The following is a 17,326-nucleotide window of genomic DNA, read 5'->3' on the forward strand; positions in this document are numbered from 1 at the left end:
ATCTTATTTCGGAGAAAAGTTGAAAAAGTGTCCAGTTGTTGCGCTAAATAACAGTTCAAAAATCCTCCACAATGGCGCTGGTGGATGCACAGGGTATGGTATGAATGTAGCAATCGTAGATGAATTGAAGTATGCCGAGTTAAAAAATGTAATGTCATTATCGACTAAAGTAGTTAATTATTGAGAATTTCAACAACTTACGTTGTACAAAATATTGTGGTAAATATAACCTTACTTCCTTGTTTATTTTTCAAGCCTACTCTAACAATATTTATATTTGGCGCTTCTTTTAAGAGTTACCCTGATGCAAATGTGGTGCCATCCTAATTTAATACATTTTCACGACACTTTTTCATATACACAGATGACTCTCCTTACCTATACCCTCTATAGCTAAAAGCAAAAAAGCATAAGAAGAAGGAAGAACAGTGCTACCAATCACACACGCATCAATTTAAGTTGAGCGCACTAGGGATGCAGGAATTGCTCAAAAATATCGATATTTATCGAATTTATGCTATAACAATACCCATATTATATAATAAACAATTGCGATATACTGAAAATATTATTATATAGATATTTTATTGAATATGTTCATATTATTTATGTACATATTCCCTATATATAGCTATATTTACTCTTTGGTATTGTATTCCTTAGCATCATTCTGTGGTTCTAAGCGAGTCGTCTCGACTATTTAATACTATTTACAGTACCTACTTTCACTTTTAATAGTGGTATAAAAAAGCCTAATAATAAATAATAATTAATATTGTATAGCATAAATACTGGAATCGCATACTTGGATTGGAGCACAAAGAGCTTGAAAAGTTCTTAGAAGTTATTTCTGTGGTACATACATGGCTTGTGCTATTCGATAGTTAATCCAAAAAAATAAAAATATTTTAAATCATAACAATATGGATACTTCAAAATACAGTGCACCAAAATTGCCAACTATTAAAAATATGTTAGAAGACATATCTGACCCTAGTGCGGTACAGGGAGAAGAAAAGTTGAAAATATCGAACAATGAAGGCCTATTATTTGATGCCTACAATTGTTATCTTAATATCAAAAGGTTGAAAGAAGACTTAATCACACAAGACAGTCTAAACACCAAATTAGAAGATTTGAATACTGAACTTTTGCAAAATATAGAAAATATGAAAAAGCAACGATAGAATTTTGGTTTGTTTCTTCTACAAGCAGGACTTACACAGGCAGGAGACCAAAATTGTATCCCCTGACAAGGGATATAATTAACTTTCCACCTTGCAGGGGAACATGGAATAGGAGAAGTTTATTATTACACATGTATTATTTAGATATTATTTTCAGTTATGTGCCAGTGCCCTGAGAGATGATAATGCTATAGGAGAAGATACATTTATATCTTTCCCCTGGGGATATAATTGTCTCCTGCCCATGCTAGCTGTGCTGCCTGTGATGGCACTTTCAGATTCACTTTTTAGAATTGGTTCCTAAAATCTTATTGCTATAAGTTTGCAGTTTGTTTATTGATTTTTGTTATTTTATGGTAAACATAAATTGTGATAAGTTGAGAGGACTTGTTGTACTAGTTTGCTATAGTCCCTTTGATCAATAATAATATATTAGATTTATGCAGTCCCATGTGATACAAAAACTAAAAAAGAAAATGACCTATTTGTGTTTTTCCTTAAGGTTATCTGTTGAGTGCTAAAACTAATGAATATAAATTTAAATATGAATGTCATTTTCTAACAAGACATTCTGTTTTAGCTGAGGAAACCCAGCATGCACCTGTAACTTTTCTAAGTTATGTGCATTTTAATTAATTAAAAATATATCTTGCTTTGATGGTAAAGGAAATCATCATGGGGAAACCTGCATGCCTGAGAGTTCTACATAATGTTCTCAAAGGTATGTGAAGTCCACCAATCAGCATTGGGCCAGTGTGGTGGACTATAGCCTAAACCCCTTCTCATTGTGGGAGGAGACCTGCAGGGTGATTATGTATCTCACGTCAGGTTTGCGACAGGCGTAAATCTTGCAATCACTCCTGTGAAATGTCACTTTTGTTTATTTATTGTATGGAAAAGTGACGTTTGACAGCAGTGATTGCAAGATTTACGCCTATCGCGAGATACGTAATCATCCTGCCGTGCTCAGTAGTGGGCTGGTTATGGGTTGATATGATGAAGCACTAACATATTCAACTTTTTCACTAGCATAGTTTTTTGACTTTAATAGACTAGCGCTTGACCACAATCTCACTTGATGGAAGTGTAGATGTGGCCTAACATGGGACACACTTGCCTAGAATCTTTTAGGCAAGCCTTTTTTTTAACACTCAGAAGGGTGTTTAAAACCCAATCCATGGGTATAAAAAAGAAGATGCAAATCGTTTTGTGCAAGTTTTTGGTATATTAATGACAGGGATGAAAGCCTGGTGTCTTGCAGTGCCATGGTAGAATGGTGAGGAGGAGATAAGGTTAATTCCTGTGCCCACTCTCAAAAATATATCCTATAAAACCCTAACAGACTGGCCACCTTATAAAGATGATCAAGACTGGGAGTTAAAAGTAATTAAAACTTGTCTCAATTTGTGAGTGCTAACTTACGGTACTTTTTGATGACTGATAACAGTTTTAGAACATTATAATATATTGTTTGGCCCACACACAATTCCCAGCTATGGCAGTAGCCTGCAATGAAAATGTCAACAACAGTGTGAAAGTGCTCCTGTTATAATTTTTGACAAACTTCTAAAAATATTTAATCTTATAATTTGTTTTTACTCACTAAAATAAACTATAAAATATTGGTTTTTCATTTTATTATGCTTCCATATTTAATTAAATTTTCTTCACTTATCACTCCTAAATGAAACAATGCAACTAACGCTGCTCCTTGCTCTGCAAATTTTTTATTTTTCTCCCAAAAGGTTGAAGTGTATTTTTGGTCATTGAATGTGAGTACTGAACAAAATAACTTTTCCACTTGATGTGTATGATAAGTTGGGAGTTTAAAACCATTCTTTCCAGCCCATGCATGTAATTGGCTTTTTGGTAAATTTGTATCAGTAAAACTTGCCCTAATAAAGCACACCTAAAACAAATACAACATTTTAGTAAAATCTTTTATCACCAATCGCAAGTAATTACAAGAATTGCATTTACCTTCATTTTAATTACCCCCTCTAAATTTAATTCTGCAACTTTAAACCTTTTGTTTGGTGGCTCTAACTCATCAGGGCATACTTGCCACCTTCCTTGAATACCCTTTTTGTGATATTCACTTTGTTTTTCTTGGCAATACCACTCCAAATCCCATATAGCACTAAAAATGCACAAGCGTTATGCGTCAATAAGCATGAACCTCATTTATTATTAAGTTGTGAATACATACATGAGAACTAATACTGGCTTGTAACTAAGCTACAATTTTTACGATAATGTTTGCTATGCTTGCTTTGGGTAGGTTAGTTATTAATGGTCTTCTGTGTTATGTTCACATAATATGTTAGAAGTATAATTCTATCTATTCTACATTTCATGTTCTATATTTCAAAAAAAAAATCCCCTTAAATTTCTCTTATGAATGAAATAAAAGGATGAAATAAAGTTTCAATTATATTTTGTTTTTCAAAAGTGCCACCGTTTCTATTTATTTTTCTATTGATGGAATATTTTGATGTACAGTCCATTCATGCGCCATCTTTTTCGTTTTTATCTAAAACATTTTTGTTTTCCTTTTAATAAATTTAGGTATTTATTTATAGAACTAGCTGCGTGACTTCTTCCGCGTATGAGTCAACCTTAAAAATACTCTTTGTCGCGGACGGTTTCTTAGAATTTTTAAAGAGGAACAATTGCGTCATACTAACTACGTACTTCCGTTGTTTAATTAAGCGTAACCTTTACAGTTCACGAATCGCACGCATCGGAATGTCCCAAAAAAGGATATTTTTTGAAGCTTTTGCAATTGCACATTGATGTTCGTACCGTAGTCGTGTTAGCTATTGGTCGTAGCTGTTATACTTATAGCTTTATGCTTTTTTACTACCCGTTTTACTCAGCAGTTCTTGAGATTAGCGCGTTCAACAAAACGAACTAAAGCTTTAATATCATAGCTTCATTGGGCGTTAAACATTTTACTCGTGTTCAAATTATTAATGTGATTTTAATGTGGCTTGTTTAGTACTGAGTGCTATGATTTATTTCCTGACTTTCAAAAGGAGGGTTATATTTTTACTACTTACCTATAGTTTGTGACACTATCGGGGGTACCTAATCCTGGATCAAATGAACCGATTTTGAAAATTTGTAATCGCATGCCAATTTGGCTATAATAGTTACAAATGAGTGAATGAAATATAAATTACACCATACAGATTCTGCTGTTTTTCGCAGAGTATAACCAAATAAATTTTCATAACATTTCATGGAATTCCGCAAAGTAACGCTTGCATAGAATCCAATATGTAATGTTATTATTTAGTACAAAAAATGTAATGCGGTCCTTCAGCAGTTCCAACCCGATATAAGCCAACATTGATTATTTCTAAATAGATTGACATGTAAAACATTTAGAAAACCGCGGAATAGAAATAATATCATAGAAAATATTACGACATGGTCGCGATTCCATACCTTTCTGATATTATCTCTTTAACAGTTCATCAAAATTACACAGAAAAGGAAAAAGTCTTTTGTTTTAAATACTTGAGACGATAAGTTTACTTACTTTTTTTATAATATGATCAATAAACATAACCTAACGATTTTAATTGTTTTTTTAATATAAAAAACGATGTTTCATTTGCCAAACAGTCAATATATAAATATACTACTTTGTTCCTGACTTTATTATTGCATTTGTTTTCATTTTAACAAATTATTTTACAACTATTTCATACCATATCTGTTCTAATGTTTGACATTCAAGAAATCTTCGTCCTCTTGGTGTTTCTTGTAATTCTCGCAAAATGTTTTGGATACAATACTTTGAGTTTGATGGTGAATTATCATAATCAACTGCAAGTTTAAGATATTCCTTTATTACTGTATCAATAGGTAGCATGCCATCTTTTCTGAATATTGAACAGTTCCATTCAGCAGCCCTTGCAAGCATTACACTGCTACACCCAGTCATATCTTTGAACTTAAATATATCAGCATATTTTTCTATTTCTTTAGAACCTCCGCTGAAAATTAAATGAATTAAATATACTCCAAAGAAATTACGAAAAATTTAACATGCCATCACACTGGAATGAAGGAGTTTGAATATGATATTGTTTAATGGTTATTCTACACTAGAAGGCAATTTACATGGTTCTTTGAGGGTAAGTGCTGGATTTCATTAGATAAGTCTTTTCTTTTTGGGTAAATCTAGACACATCTATTCTAATGTTTATTTTGTCTTTAAATGTTATGAGGAGCTAGTATGCCCCACAGAATAATTATTTCTACCCATTTTCTTGTTCATCTGTCCCATCTATGTCTAGAGAAAAAATACAAAAAATTGGTAGAGATAATTTTCTCATCACACATGGACCCTTATGGTCAGCTGATGTCATAGTTGTAAATGCATATTTTTTTATGAAAACTAAAAAAAAGTATTGATCTCAGGAAAAAGGTGCAGAACATATGTTTCTCATAAGGTGAAGAGAAACATAACTTCATTTTCCTCATGAGTACAGTGATGATGTGTAAAGTAATGCCTCATTAGTGTGATGAATTGTATCAGAGCAAATATATACATATTTGTAACCACACCTTCTTTGTCATAATGTTACGCTCTAATGTGGTATCCCATTTAAAATACATGCAAAATAAGCATTGCAACAAACATAATGCAATAAAGAATTCATCTATCTACGATCTACCCCATCTGCCAAGTAGTTTACAACTAGCCTTATATATTTAACAGTAATTAACTTACTTAGCTATGACTGGGATTGATATGCTTTCTGCCACATATTGTATAATATCAGTATGTACAGCATGTTGGGGTCTTTCATCCTTTGTCCTACCGTGGATAGCAATTGCACTTATTCCTGTGTTCACCAACTTTTTAACTATTTCTAAAGTTTTTTCGGGTGTTTCAAATATTCTAATTTTACAAGTTACTGGTATTGTAAGATTACTGACTAAAGTTTTCAATATATAGCAAGCTTTATCAGAGTCCTTCATAAGAGCTACACCCATACCACCTTTTATAGAAAATTCTTTAGGACATCCCATATTGATATCAATTCCAGCAACATCATTTTCCCTGAAATGTTAAAATATTGATTGTTGTAGATGGGTTCATTTTAACAGATTAAACAATAGTGAAGGTTTAAATTGTCTATGTACTTTTGCTCCTTTTTCAGTACAATTAAATTTTTTGCCCCAGAGACCATAAATTGGTCAAAGACATTATATTATCTCTAATCAAAATGATAAATTTCTAAGACTTCATTAAAGCTGTAACACAATCAAGCAAGCTAGTACACTCTACTAGCAGATCAATAATTTTAAACATTCAAATGTGTAGAAAACATTTTTTTCTCCTAGGTATTTTTATAATTGTGAAAGTCTGTTTACTCATATGTTTGCTTGTTTGTCCTCCCATCTATTCCCTAAACTAAGCCACAGCTAAGCTTAAAATATATTTCCAAAGGTAATGGTGAAATCAGCTCATTATCTTACTTTCTTTTTACTTATGCCTATTTGTACTAGTTGGTGGGTTTAGCTCTATCTTTCTCTCCTTTGGTAGTGAATCATTGAATAGGCTGATCTTGATAACACACTTACAGGAGTTTGGCTACTTTTAAAGCTCGCTCTGCATTACAAGTACCCAGCTGCAGGACTACCTTTTCTTTTTCTTCTGAGCAAGTTCTAAAAACTATAGTTCCATCAGTTTGATCCACAAAGTCTACTGTCTTCAGAATTTCTAAAATGAAAATAAGGATTAGAGTACAGAATTTACTGTAGGTACGTAGATTCATTTCAGAAACTGAAATAAGTTCTTGCTTATATCAATTGCTATGAAAAAGGTTTAGTGTTAAAAAGTTAGTGTGAAAATGGTATGTAAAATTAAATCATACCATTATACCTGCGTTTAGAACGTAGAAATTTCCAGTCTATTAATTCTTCAGAAAACACAATATCTGCACCGTAACGAAGAGCTAATAGTCGCATGGGTAATGTACCAATACGAACCATAGGTGCTAAGATAACCTTGTTCTCGTAAGATAACATAGCACTATTTAGGTATTAACAATGCTATATTTTCAAGTACACTTTACCTACTACCTCAAAAATTAATTTTATTTAAAGATATTAAAGTAGACTCTTATTTCACAATTTTAATCAGTGTATAGTGTACATCATAACCTCAAGACCAAGAATTAACCAACAAATTTACAGATTTATAGGTAGGTACGACAAATTCTATTTCTGACAGCTAAGGACGAAGTAGTGTCTAAATAAACCTAATCGATTATCGATTTTTATTTTCGTAGATCTTGGAATCGATAGTTGCATGGCAATGCTTTATAGTCACATTATAATAAAAAAAACTAGGTAATTCTTTTTTGATGAAACCATTCCTATCTACGACTTTGGCTACACTACTGAAAATAAACATGCAATGATTTCCTAATTATTAAAAAAACTAAATCCATTAGATAAGTACGGCTGTACAGTAGGTAGGCAAGTTTTTTGTGATAGATTAATTCAAAATATAACTTTGATATTTACAAAAATTTTTAATATAGTTAGATAAATAATTCTGTTACTTAAATTTATTTCAAAACCGAACCCTTCACTAAATCGGCGAAACTCTTCAATAAATCAGCATAAATTTATAAATAAATATAATAATCTAAAATATACCGTGAGTCCTGTGACTGCTGACGGTACAACTTCATCATCATCACATCAACCGATAGACGTCCACTGCTGGACATAGGTCTTTTGTAGGGAGTTCCAAGTTCCACGATTCTGAGCCGCTTGGATCCAACGGCTACCTGCGACGCGCTTAATGTCGTCTGTCCACCTCGTTGGGGGTCGACCAACGCTGCGCTTACCAGTACGGGGCTGCCATTCCAGCACCTTGGGACCCCAACGTCCATCCTTTCTCCGAACTATGTGCCCGGCCCATTGCCACTTAAGCTTCGCGACTCGTTGAGCTATGTCGGTAACTTTGGTTCTTCTACGAATCTCCACATTTCTGATTCGATCGCGTAGAGATACTCCGAGCATAGCTCTCTCCATCGCCCGCTGAGTGACTCTAAGCCTTCTTATGAGGCCCATAGTTAACGACCATGTTTCAGAGCCATAGGTCATCACTGGCAACACGCACTGTTCGAAGACTTTCGTCTTCAGGCACTGAGGGATTTCTGACGAAAAGATGGCACGGAGTTTCCCGAACGCTGCCCATCCGAGTTGGATTCGGCGGTTCACCTCCTTCTCGAAATTGGACCTACCTAACTGGATCGTGTGTCCTAGGTATACGTATTCGTCAACAATTTCGAGTGCAGTGTTCTCAACGATTACTGGTTGAAGCGGAACATGAGCATTAGACATAATCTTCGTCTTGCTCATGTTCATTCGTAGGCCAACCTGTTGAGAAGCTCTGCTGAGGCCATCGAGCATCGTATTTAGGTCTCCCAGAGTCTCTGCCATTATGACTACATCGTCGGCAAACCGAAGTTGAGTGATGTACTCGCCGTTAATGTTGATGCCAAGTCCGTTCCATTCCAGAAGCTTAAAGACGTCCTCCAACGCAGCGGTAAATAGTTTCGGGGAGATAACATCTCCCTGTCGCACGCCTCGCTGCAATTGGATTGGTCTCGTAGTCTGATCCTGTATACGAACTGACATAGTGGCGTTTTTGTACAAACACTGCAACACTTGGATATACCGGTAGTCAATTCGGCATCTCTGCAGTGACCTAAACACAGCCCAAGTTTCCACCGAATCAAAGGCTTTTTCATAGTCCACAAACACTAAGCAAAGTGGCCGGTTATACTCTTCAGTCTTCTGTATAACCTGCCGCAGCGTATGAATGTGGTCTATGGTACTAAAGCCCTTACGGAAACCGGCTTGTTCGGGAGGCTGGAAGTCATCAAACCTACGAGCGAGACGATTCGTAATGACGGTACAACTTACAGATCTGGAACTATGGGTAATGATTCAGTGAAATCAAACACAATATTTTTATTCTTATAATAAATTATGTGATTGGTCAATAAAGTATTGCATTTGTCTCGTGTACTTTTATTCATACTATCACCTTGGCACCGTGATTATGATGACATATTATGCCAAATGACTCATGACTCATGGTATATTTTACAAACTATAAAAGTCAAGAGAATTCTAAAGGCGCCGTAACTTAAATAACCAGTCAGTTTCTGTGTCTGCCATGTGACGTATTTTATTAGCATAGTGTAGCATCTCTAAAATCTCCAAAATAGCATTTTATGCATTTTGATTTTTCTAAACCGATACAAACTTTGGACGAAGTTGTACTAATGCTCTATTCTTTTATCTACTACCACTTCGTAAGAGGACTAGAAAAGGATATGGAGGGTAGAGGTAAGGAGAGTCATCTGTGTATATGAAAAAGTGTCGTCAAAGTGTATGTAGGCTTGAAAAATAAACAAGGAAGTATGGAGATACAAGGAAGTAAGGTTATATTTACCACAATATTTTGTACAACGTAAGTTGTTGAAATTCTCAATAATTAACTACTTTAGTCGATAATGACATTAAATTTTTTAACTCGGCATACTTCAATTCATCTACGATTGCTACATTCATACCATACCCTGTGCATCCACCAGCGCCATTGTGGAGGATTTTTGAACTGTTATTTAGCGCATACACTGGACACTTTTTCAACTTTTCTCCCATATAAGATGACTCTCCTTACCTCTACCCTCCATAGAAAAGGAGTGGTGCAAGAAGTTTCTTGCTCCTTTTCTTCCAAAGCAAGCCATCTTTTAAATCTCATGCTCACATCTTATTATTACAAGATATATAATTTTATGTTACACATATTTTATACCATTTATCAATTTACTACCAAATTATAAACACAGACTAGCATTCTTTCTGATACTTATTTTCGAAATATTCTTGAGCTACAATGTTTTTCCATCGTAAGTTACGTAAATATTCTAGAGGAAACTGAACCATGTTATACAAATAGAAGAACAATATAATATAATATAAATAAAAAAAATCGTAACAATGTTTTTTATTATATACAATAAGCTACTACTGTTCCAAATCGTTCGATCGCTCATAGATATCATCCAAATATAGTGAACGCATAGTTGGTCTCTTGCGTAACGCGTACGAAATGGACAGTTATGCTATTTTTTGATTATAAATAAATAATTATATAATTATAATAATGCAAATTTAAATTAAATAGTGTGTTTCTGAGTAAAACAATAGTTGAAATGATAAAACAATCGTTTATTTACTGGAAAAGAATACACCATATTTTTTTCATACTTGAGTAATTTTTACCATGCAGTATGCCATTTTGTACGGGTAGTCGAACAAATTCATTAATAGGGTATTAATGAATTTTACTTTTCAATACCCTTTTAGTTCGGACGTTTTTGAGCACGGATATTTAATTACCTACTGTGTATTGCGGATTCGAAGTTTTCAGTGTTCATTTCTTATTGCGTCTGTGGTTACGTTTTAATTACTGGTCTGTGTTTTAGGGTCTTTAAAGTTCTGTGCTAGTCTGTGGTGCTGCAGCTTTCGTAGATTATTTGAGTATTTTGGAGTAGGTACTCATTTAATTAATAAATTATAAAGTGATTTATATGTAGTCGCAGTTCAGAGTATTGTAATCATGGTTCAGAGTATTGTTTAGACTTACCCGTCTTAACTGCAAAAGCCGTCTAGCGGGTCATACCTCATATTTAATACATGTTTACCTGATCATACCGTTCAGTCGGTAACCATAAGTTAAGTTTTATTTTCGTATATCATAAATAAAATACATTGTTTATAATGCTTGGCTATGCAAACGCAGGAATTCCAGATAAATCATGGCAACCACCAACTGCTGTATTAGAAACTACGTAAGTGCAGTGCAAGATATTTAATAATACCATATCCTTCAAAGTATGAAATATTCCCAGTTTTAATAATAACTTGTAGAAAGTTCACTTAATGGGATTCTTAACACTCAGTCTTTTTCAGTGGTAGTATAAAATTTAGAAAATTGTAATTATACATTACTTATAGGAACAAATTATTTTAGGTGTCTTTAACCTGCTGGTAAAACAACTACTTTCATTACATATTAAAGTAGTACACTGTAAAACTAATGATGAACAAAGAGTATATAATTTATTATTATGAATCTTTTTGACCCTGCCATTTACATTGTATCCTATATCATTGACCAGCAGGATCTAATAGGTTAGTGGGCAATTCAAAGTAGTAGTAAATAGAAAAATGTATGTATTTTTTATTTACTCTTTTAGGGAGTTGTTTGCCCATTCTGCTCAGATTTCAAATTAAAGTTGATAAGTTGTATGGTACCTGCATTCCTTGCATTTTTGTTGTAAATTTTGTTAATCTCTGGTTACAGACATCATCTAATTATAATTCTTTATATTTCAGGATGGGCACCATAGTTGTTGAAATGTATTGGAAACATACACCAATGACATGCAGAAATTTCATGGAACTTGTTAGAAGAAATTACTATAACAATACAAAATTTCATAGAGTCATTAGAGATTTCATGATTCAAGGTGGTGATCATACTGGAACAGGGAAAGGTGGCCAATCAATATATGGGCCACAGTTTGATGATGAGATTACATCAGATTTAAAGCATACAGGAGCAGGTATACTTTCTATGGCAAATGCAGGCCCTAATACAAATGGCTCACAATTTTTCATAACCTTGGCACCTACACAGTGGTTGGATGGCAAACACACTATATTCGGAAGAGTTCAAAATGGAATGACGGTTGTGAAAAGAATAGGTTTAGTGGAAAGTGATAAAAATGACTGTCCTGTTGATGATGTGAGGATTGAAAGGGCTTATATACCTAAATAAATACACAAATATGCAATAAAATTGATATTTTTTAAATTTCTATTCCTCGTTATTATTTTGAGAATGTGGATTCCTGAGTTGACCTATTGGATAGAAGCAGGCTTTACTTTTGTGGAAATCCATAAAATATTATGAAAATTAAGGTAATTTGCTATAGTCTGCGAAAAGCAGGAGAATCTGTATGGTGTAATTTATAATTTCTTCAATCCTTATACTCCACACCAAACAGATCTTCAGCAACGTACCCTCTACACACATTTTGCTTTGAAACCGGAGCATGACTTAGGTGTAGATGTATATTATATATATTTCTTTCTTCTTCACCCACTATTTGATACTTTCAACCATGTAAACATTGCCAATTCAAAATTTAAATTCATTTATTGCAAGTAAGTCTATTTCATAGCTTTAATCACCTGCAATTTAAAACTTTTAAACAAGAACTTAAAAATTTCATTTATTGCATGTTGGCCTAGTTTATATTCTTTATTATATTAGTGAGGATAACTAAGAAATCTACATGAACTACATTCCTGTACAGTTCCTGCAAGAAAAGCAACTTAATTGAGAGAGGAAGATGAAGAATGATAATTATCACGAGAACAAATTTATGGACATTTTTGATAAATTACATGGACATAGAAATTAATAAAGATCTACTTAGCAAAATGATGCTCTATAGCTTGCCTCAATCTTTATAAAATTTTCGTATCGCCATAGAATGTAGAGATGATTTACCAGATCTGAGTCTCTGTCCTCTGACGCAAGAAAATATATACGTACCTAACTAGTACAAGTGATCAGGACTAAAGAACTAGAAGCGCTATATAGATAATATAGTAGGCAGCGAAAAAAGGACAAGAAATATATTGCTGAATGTTTAAAATGCAATAAAAGCGGTCACAAAACGAATGAGAGCTGGTATAAAGTAGACAAGGGTAATCGAATTATGCTCAGGGTTAAAAACCATAGAGTAAAATTCGCTATTCGCTTTAATTAAAAAAGCTAGAATCCAGAACCGTACAGCAAAAAATATGAAAAAAATACAGACTGTCATAATCATAATAAATAATTTGTGGTGGGTAGGTACTAGATACTGAGTTTGTGTTTTTCGGTAAATTGCGTTTGGTAATACATTATTTTAAGAATTGAGTTTAAGTTTCTGGTCTTTCGTAATGAAACCAACTGTAGCCGCTGATGAAATGTTTCCGGAAGGCGTTGGACCATACATGGATTTAGAGGAAGTAAGTAAAGGCTACATGAAATCTCAGAGATTTATTATTATTGTGACTTCTCATCGCATAATTAAGTATCTCTTTAATTTAGTAAGTATAACCTGGTTTAGGTTAGATAAGCTATTCCAGGCCTAAGGTATCTTTCATTTGTCATAGGTAGGTTAGTTGTTTTTTTTTTTCTATTGGACCCTAAAGGTACTATAGAAACCATTCCTTTACTAAATAAAAGTTAGTAAATTTAAATGTTTTCTTATTCGCACTACAATTCTAACTGCAATCACACCTGGTTCAGTTTAAGATTGTTGCATGGTAATCAGTTGGTGGTATGAGTTCTAATAAAACCACAATCCGAATCGGTTTTGACGCGGCAACCCACCGAACTTATAAGTCCGCATGCTTTGTTGGTAGAGTGGTTACTAGCTACGGCCAAAGACTTCCACTGAACCGCAAACCAGAAAATTCTGAAATTATAATATTCAAAGTTGCCTCTGCCTGGGATCAACCCAGGACTCCAAATTATAAGACCACATTGCATAACACTACACTAGGCAGGTCATCAAATACATATTAAATCTTTTCTCTCAGGCTGGTGGTCCTTCGAACTTACTTATGGACTTGGCTGCCAATGAAAAAGCTGTACATGCAGAGTTCTTCAATGGTATTTTTCTTGCTTAATAATATAGTTATTGTACTAATATTGTAAATTTGAAAGAGGATGTTTATTACTCAATCACGCAAAAACGGCTGAACGGATTTGGATGAAATTTGGCATTCATGTAGAAGGAACATTGACATGGAAAAGAACATAGTTCCCGAGGGAAAATTGAAAAGTGTTTATGAGCTAAGCCGCTGGCAGACAGCTTTGAAATTTTGTATGCATGTCACCTATGGTATGGAAGGGATATGTACTTTCTATACCAGTCTATATTAGTTCCCGTGGTAAGATTCAAAAATGTTAACAGGTGAAGTTTTAGACCCAATCCTGAAGTCCACGCAGACAAAGTGATACTAATTTTAAACCCAATCTCTCAAATTGTTCACATGGGAAGAGCATAAATAATTTTTGCACACCAATAATTTGTTAATAATGTTCTTTTATAACAATCTAGCTTTCCGCCCATGACTTAGTCCGCGTGTAATTTGGTTATCACACTCGCAACATGTTTTTCAGGATAAAAAGTAGCCTATTTCACTTTTCTTACTAAAAACTATCCCTATAACCCGCTACAATTTAGAATAAATAATAAATAAATATACTACGACAATACACATCGCCATCTAGCCCCAAAGTAAGCATAGCTTGTGTTATGGGTACTAAGATGACTGATGAATAATTATATGAATAATATACATAAATACTTATAATATATAGATAAACACACCCAGACACTGAAAAACATTCATGTTCATCACATAAACATTGTCCAGTTGTGGGAATCGAACCCACGACCTTGGCTCAGAAAGCAGGGTCGCTGTCCACTGCGCCAATCGGCCGTCTAATATCTGTGCTTCGCCCATATTACTTTGTTTGGTTTGGTACTGTTGTTTTGGTTTCATTTTATCCTCTTTACTTATACGGTTTTTCGCTTCGTTTATCGGAATTTGGAATTGTTGTTAGGTGTCGCTTTGTTCTTTATAATTTTTCTAAGCAATTAAGATTTCGCTGTTTTTTTTATTTTTAGTCAGTTTTCGTTAGCGAATTTTCATTTAATTTTCTTTTGTTGTTTTTACTTTAATTCAAATGACTGTACATTTGAATTAAAGTAAAAACAACAAAAGAAAATTTCCCATTTTTAGAACATAAGGCCGGGTTAACGCAAATCTAATTTTTCGATATTTTCTAAAAAAACGAGAGCTATAAGTTAAGTAAAGTTGCTAGAAATCAAGAGATTACTCCTCAAGCGGAGCTGAGGACGATTGAGCAAGCGCCTTTCAACCATCTCCTAACTGCGCTACCCAATAACATACTGATAAAGGGCAAGGCTTAAGGACATAAGATTTTCTTGAAAATAAAATGGCTCTTTATTGTTAGGAATATATTGAGAATAAAAATCATATTGTGATTTTATATCGTTTCTCAATATTGAGAAACGATATAAAATCACAATATGATTTTTATTTTTATTTATCACATTGGGTGATTTTAGACTCTAGTCTAGTCTCCACGAACTTTTTTTTAGATCTACAAATAGAGCTAGACCCGGTTTAAGAAATTTCTTCTTCTTCTTATTACTTCTAAATAACAGCCTCATCTGTTATTTAGAAGTAATAAGAAATAATTGATAGAAAATAAACGGATTGACATATCGCGAATTGGTTGAAATCGCGTACGGATAGTATTATTTAGTTTTTTTAAATGAAATTTATAAAATCTACTTCGTAGATTATTTAAAAAAATCATACACCACACATGGGTATGTTCTCTAGAGATGAAAAAGTAAAGATTGCCTTGATATCCCTGGTCCCAACTGTGGGGTTACCAGGTGCAAGCAGGTGAGTAGCTAAATGTTACGGATATACACTCATCAGCTATTTGATCATATTTTATATCAAATGAAAGCTTATTTTATTCTGATCTTACTGAATACAGTAATAAAATAAGGCAACCTTATTAAAAACTTGATCCAATCATGATCGTTTGGATTTTAGGTAAAAATTATAGACGCGAGGGGCAATAGTGACAGAGATGCATTACGTTAAATACACGTAGGTAATTAATTATTAAAATCAAAATTATTTAAGACCGTTTATGCAAGAGCATGTTTTTAGCAATGTTAAGGCGAGATTTACTTCAAACCGAAGCATTTTCGACTTTTCTTTACAAAGCAGCTGTTACTTACCTCATGCCTAGCTCCTCTCTTCATCATTGTCCGTCGCATGGACACAGTAAATATATTAAAGTATATTACGAAGCGGTTATAGCCGTGATAGCAGTGGCTAGGACTTCGGCTTCATTTTCGGGGGGCCGAATCCCAGCGTTTAAAATGTACACCTAAAATTAAGGCAACCGTGATTTAACCAAGTTATTATATGGTAACCTAATACAGATGATTACATATGATCAAATAACTAATCAGAGTATATCGATAACATTAAATAAATAAATAAAAAATAAATAAATTACTTACCTGGGATATTATACTATAAAGGCAATTATTTTTGTAGTACTTATTAGTTTTTTGTAGTATTTCGGACCATTTAGTCTAGTCAGCGCACGCGGATAAAGCACCCTGGGTAACATTTTTTCTGGCTGAAATCTTATTTTACTGACACCAATAACACTTATGGTTATATAGCTTTCATCTGGTATAACAATGGTTCAATTCAGTCCAGTAACTCGGTACAAAGAAGAAGGGTACAAACAAACAAAAAAAATCCTCTTTATAATATTAGTATAGAAGTATAGATTAAAGATTTAATTTTCTTTCTTTCTAATGGTCCAATTTGAGGACCAATAAGAGGATTTTACAGATTACATTATTAAGCTTTTATATAATATTTTTAATAAAAGATTTATTTTCTTTCAGATTTTGAAGATCTCTTCGATGATGACGACTTAAAGTAACAGCAATTAGTGAAATAGTTCGTTTTAGTTACTACATAATATACTCTATTAAATAACCTAAAAGAGATATGCTTTTTCTTAAGCAGGCCGATAAAATTAAAACGCTACATGTCTAGATGCTCATGTGTAGAGTATGTTTTAGATTTATTCTATGTCTAACATAAGAACTTTATATTTGTTTGATTATGATGTTATTTCTTAATTGGGTTTTAACTAAATTCAAGCCTAAACCTTATTTTGGATCCAATCAATCTTCAGTTATACTGAGAGCGGCCGTTCAATACTGGTGTATAGTAAGCTTGGTGTATAGTATTATAAGTGCGCAATTCATTCCATTTGCAGCAAAATATTTTAATACCCCAACCCAAACGAACACCAACCAGTCTGCTAAGCGTGGCGATTATGGGTAAACCCCAATGTTGGAAGAAGCTTTCAGCAGTAG

The 17,326-nt window shown here is 33.6% G+C and overlaps 3 protein-coding genes across 4 annotated transcripts; 2 read left to right on the forward strand and 1 right to left on the reverse strand.

Annotated features, from left to right (window-relative positions):
- Positions 1–2,534: 2,534 nt before the first annotated feature.
- On the reverse strand, positions 2,535–7,516 carry LOC120637094 (tRNA-dihydrouridine(20) synthase [NAD(P)+]-like). Of its 2 annotated transcripts, XM_039908732.1 has the most exons (7): positions 7,085–7,516; positions 6,792–6,930; positions 5,935–6,267; positions 4,907–5,194; positions 3,168–3,327; positions 2,791–3,096; positions 2,535–2,693 (listed from the first exon to the last, which is right to left on the reverse strand). In XM_039908732.1, exons 1-6 carry the CDS (start codon positions 7,236–7,238, stop codon positions 2,818–2,820), a joined length of 1,353 nt encoding a protein of 450 aa, XP_039764666.1. In that variant the 5' UTR covers positions 7,239–7,516; the 3' UTR covers positions 2,535–2,693; positions 2,791–2,817. The 2 variants fall into 2 exon arrangements, with proteins under 2 accessions (XP_039764666.1, XP_039764665.1); XM_039908731.1 differs by having other exon boundaries at positions 2,535–3,096.
- A 3,078-nt stretch (positions 7,517–10,594) lies between these two features.
- On the forward strand, positions 10,595–12,124 carry LOC120636420 (peptidyl-prolyl cis-trans isomerase-like 1). The gene is made up of 2 exons (XM_039907897.1): positions 10,595–11,092; positions 11,640–12,124. The coding sequence occupies exons 1-2, from the start codon at positions 11,022–11,024 to the stop codon at positions 12,082–12,084; spliced, it is 516 nt and encodes a 171-aa protein (XP_039763831.1). The 5' UTR covers positions 10,595–11,021; the 3' UTR covers positions 12,085–12,124.
- A 1,033-nt stretch (positions 12,125–13,157) lies between these two features.
- LOC120636428 (COP9 signalosome complex subunit 9) lies at positions 13,158–17,067 on the forward strand. Its single transcript, XM_039907908.1, has 3 exons — positions 13,158–13,328; positions 13,905–13,977; positions 16,847–17,067. The coding sequence occupies exons 1-3, from the start codon at positions 13,260–13,262 to the stop codon at positions 16,882–16,884; spliced, it is 180 nt and encodes a 59-aa protein (XP_039763842.1). The 5' UTR covers positions 13,158–13,259; the 3' UTR covers positions 16,885–17,067.
- The last annotated feature ends 259 nt before the right edge of the window (positions 17,068–17,326 follow it).

The sequence above is a fragment of the Pararge aegeria genome, chromosome 3 (genome assembly GCF_905163445.1).
Source record: "Pararge aegeria chromosome 3, ilParAegt1.1, whole genome shotgun sequence".
Classification (NCBI taxonomy): domain Eukaryota; kingdom Metazoa; phylum Arthropoda; class Insecta; order Lepidoptera; family Nymphalidae; genus Pararge; species Pararge aegeria.

What these genes read in the sequence shown, in the direction of transcription:
- LOC120636428 (XM_039907908.1), top strand. Translation starts at nt 13,260, where the DNA reads ATGAAACCAACTGTAGCCGCTGATGAAATGTTTCCGGAAGGCGTTGGA. An exon ending in CATACATGGATTTAGAGGAA is followed by an intron (nt 13,329 to 13,904) that starts GTAAGTAAAGGC and finishes CTTTTCTCTCAG; the next exon opens with GCTGGTGGTCCTTCGAACTT. An exon ending in ACATGCAGAGTTCTTCAATG is followed by an intron (nt 13,978 to 16,846) that starts GTATTTTTCTTG and finishes ATTTTCTTTCAG; the next exon opens with ATTTTGAAGATCTCTTCGAT.
- LOC120637094 (XM_039908732.1), bottom strand. Translation starts at nt 7,238, where the DNA reads ATGTTATCTTACGAGAACAAGGTTATCTTAGCACCTATGGTTCGTATT. An exon ending in TTAAAAGTAGCCAAACTCCT is followed by an intron (nt 6,268 to 6,791) that starts GTAAGTGTGTTA and finishes TTAACATTTCAG; the next exon opens with GGAAAATGATGTTGCTGGAA. An exon ending in AGGGGGTAATTAAAATGAAG is followed by an intron (nt 3,097 to 3,167) that starts GTAAATGCAATT and finishes TATTTGTTTTAG; the next exon opens with GTGTGCTTTATTAGGGCAAG.
- LOC120636420 (XM_039907897.1), top strand. Translation starts at nt 11,022, where the DNA reads ATGCTTGGCTATGCAAACGCAGGAATTCCAGATAAATCATGGCAACCA. An exon ending in ACTGCTGTATTAGAAACTAC is followed by an intron (nt 11,093 to 11,639) that starts GTAAGTGCAGTG and finishes TTTATATTTCAG; the next exon opens with GATGGGCACCATAGTTGTTG.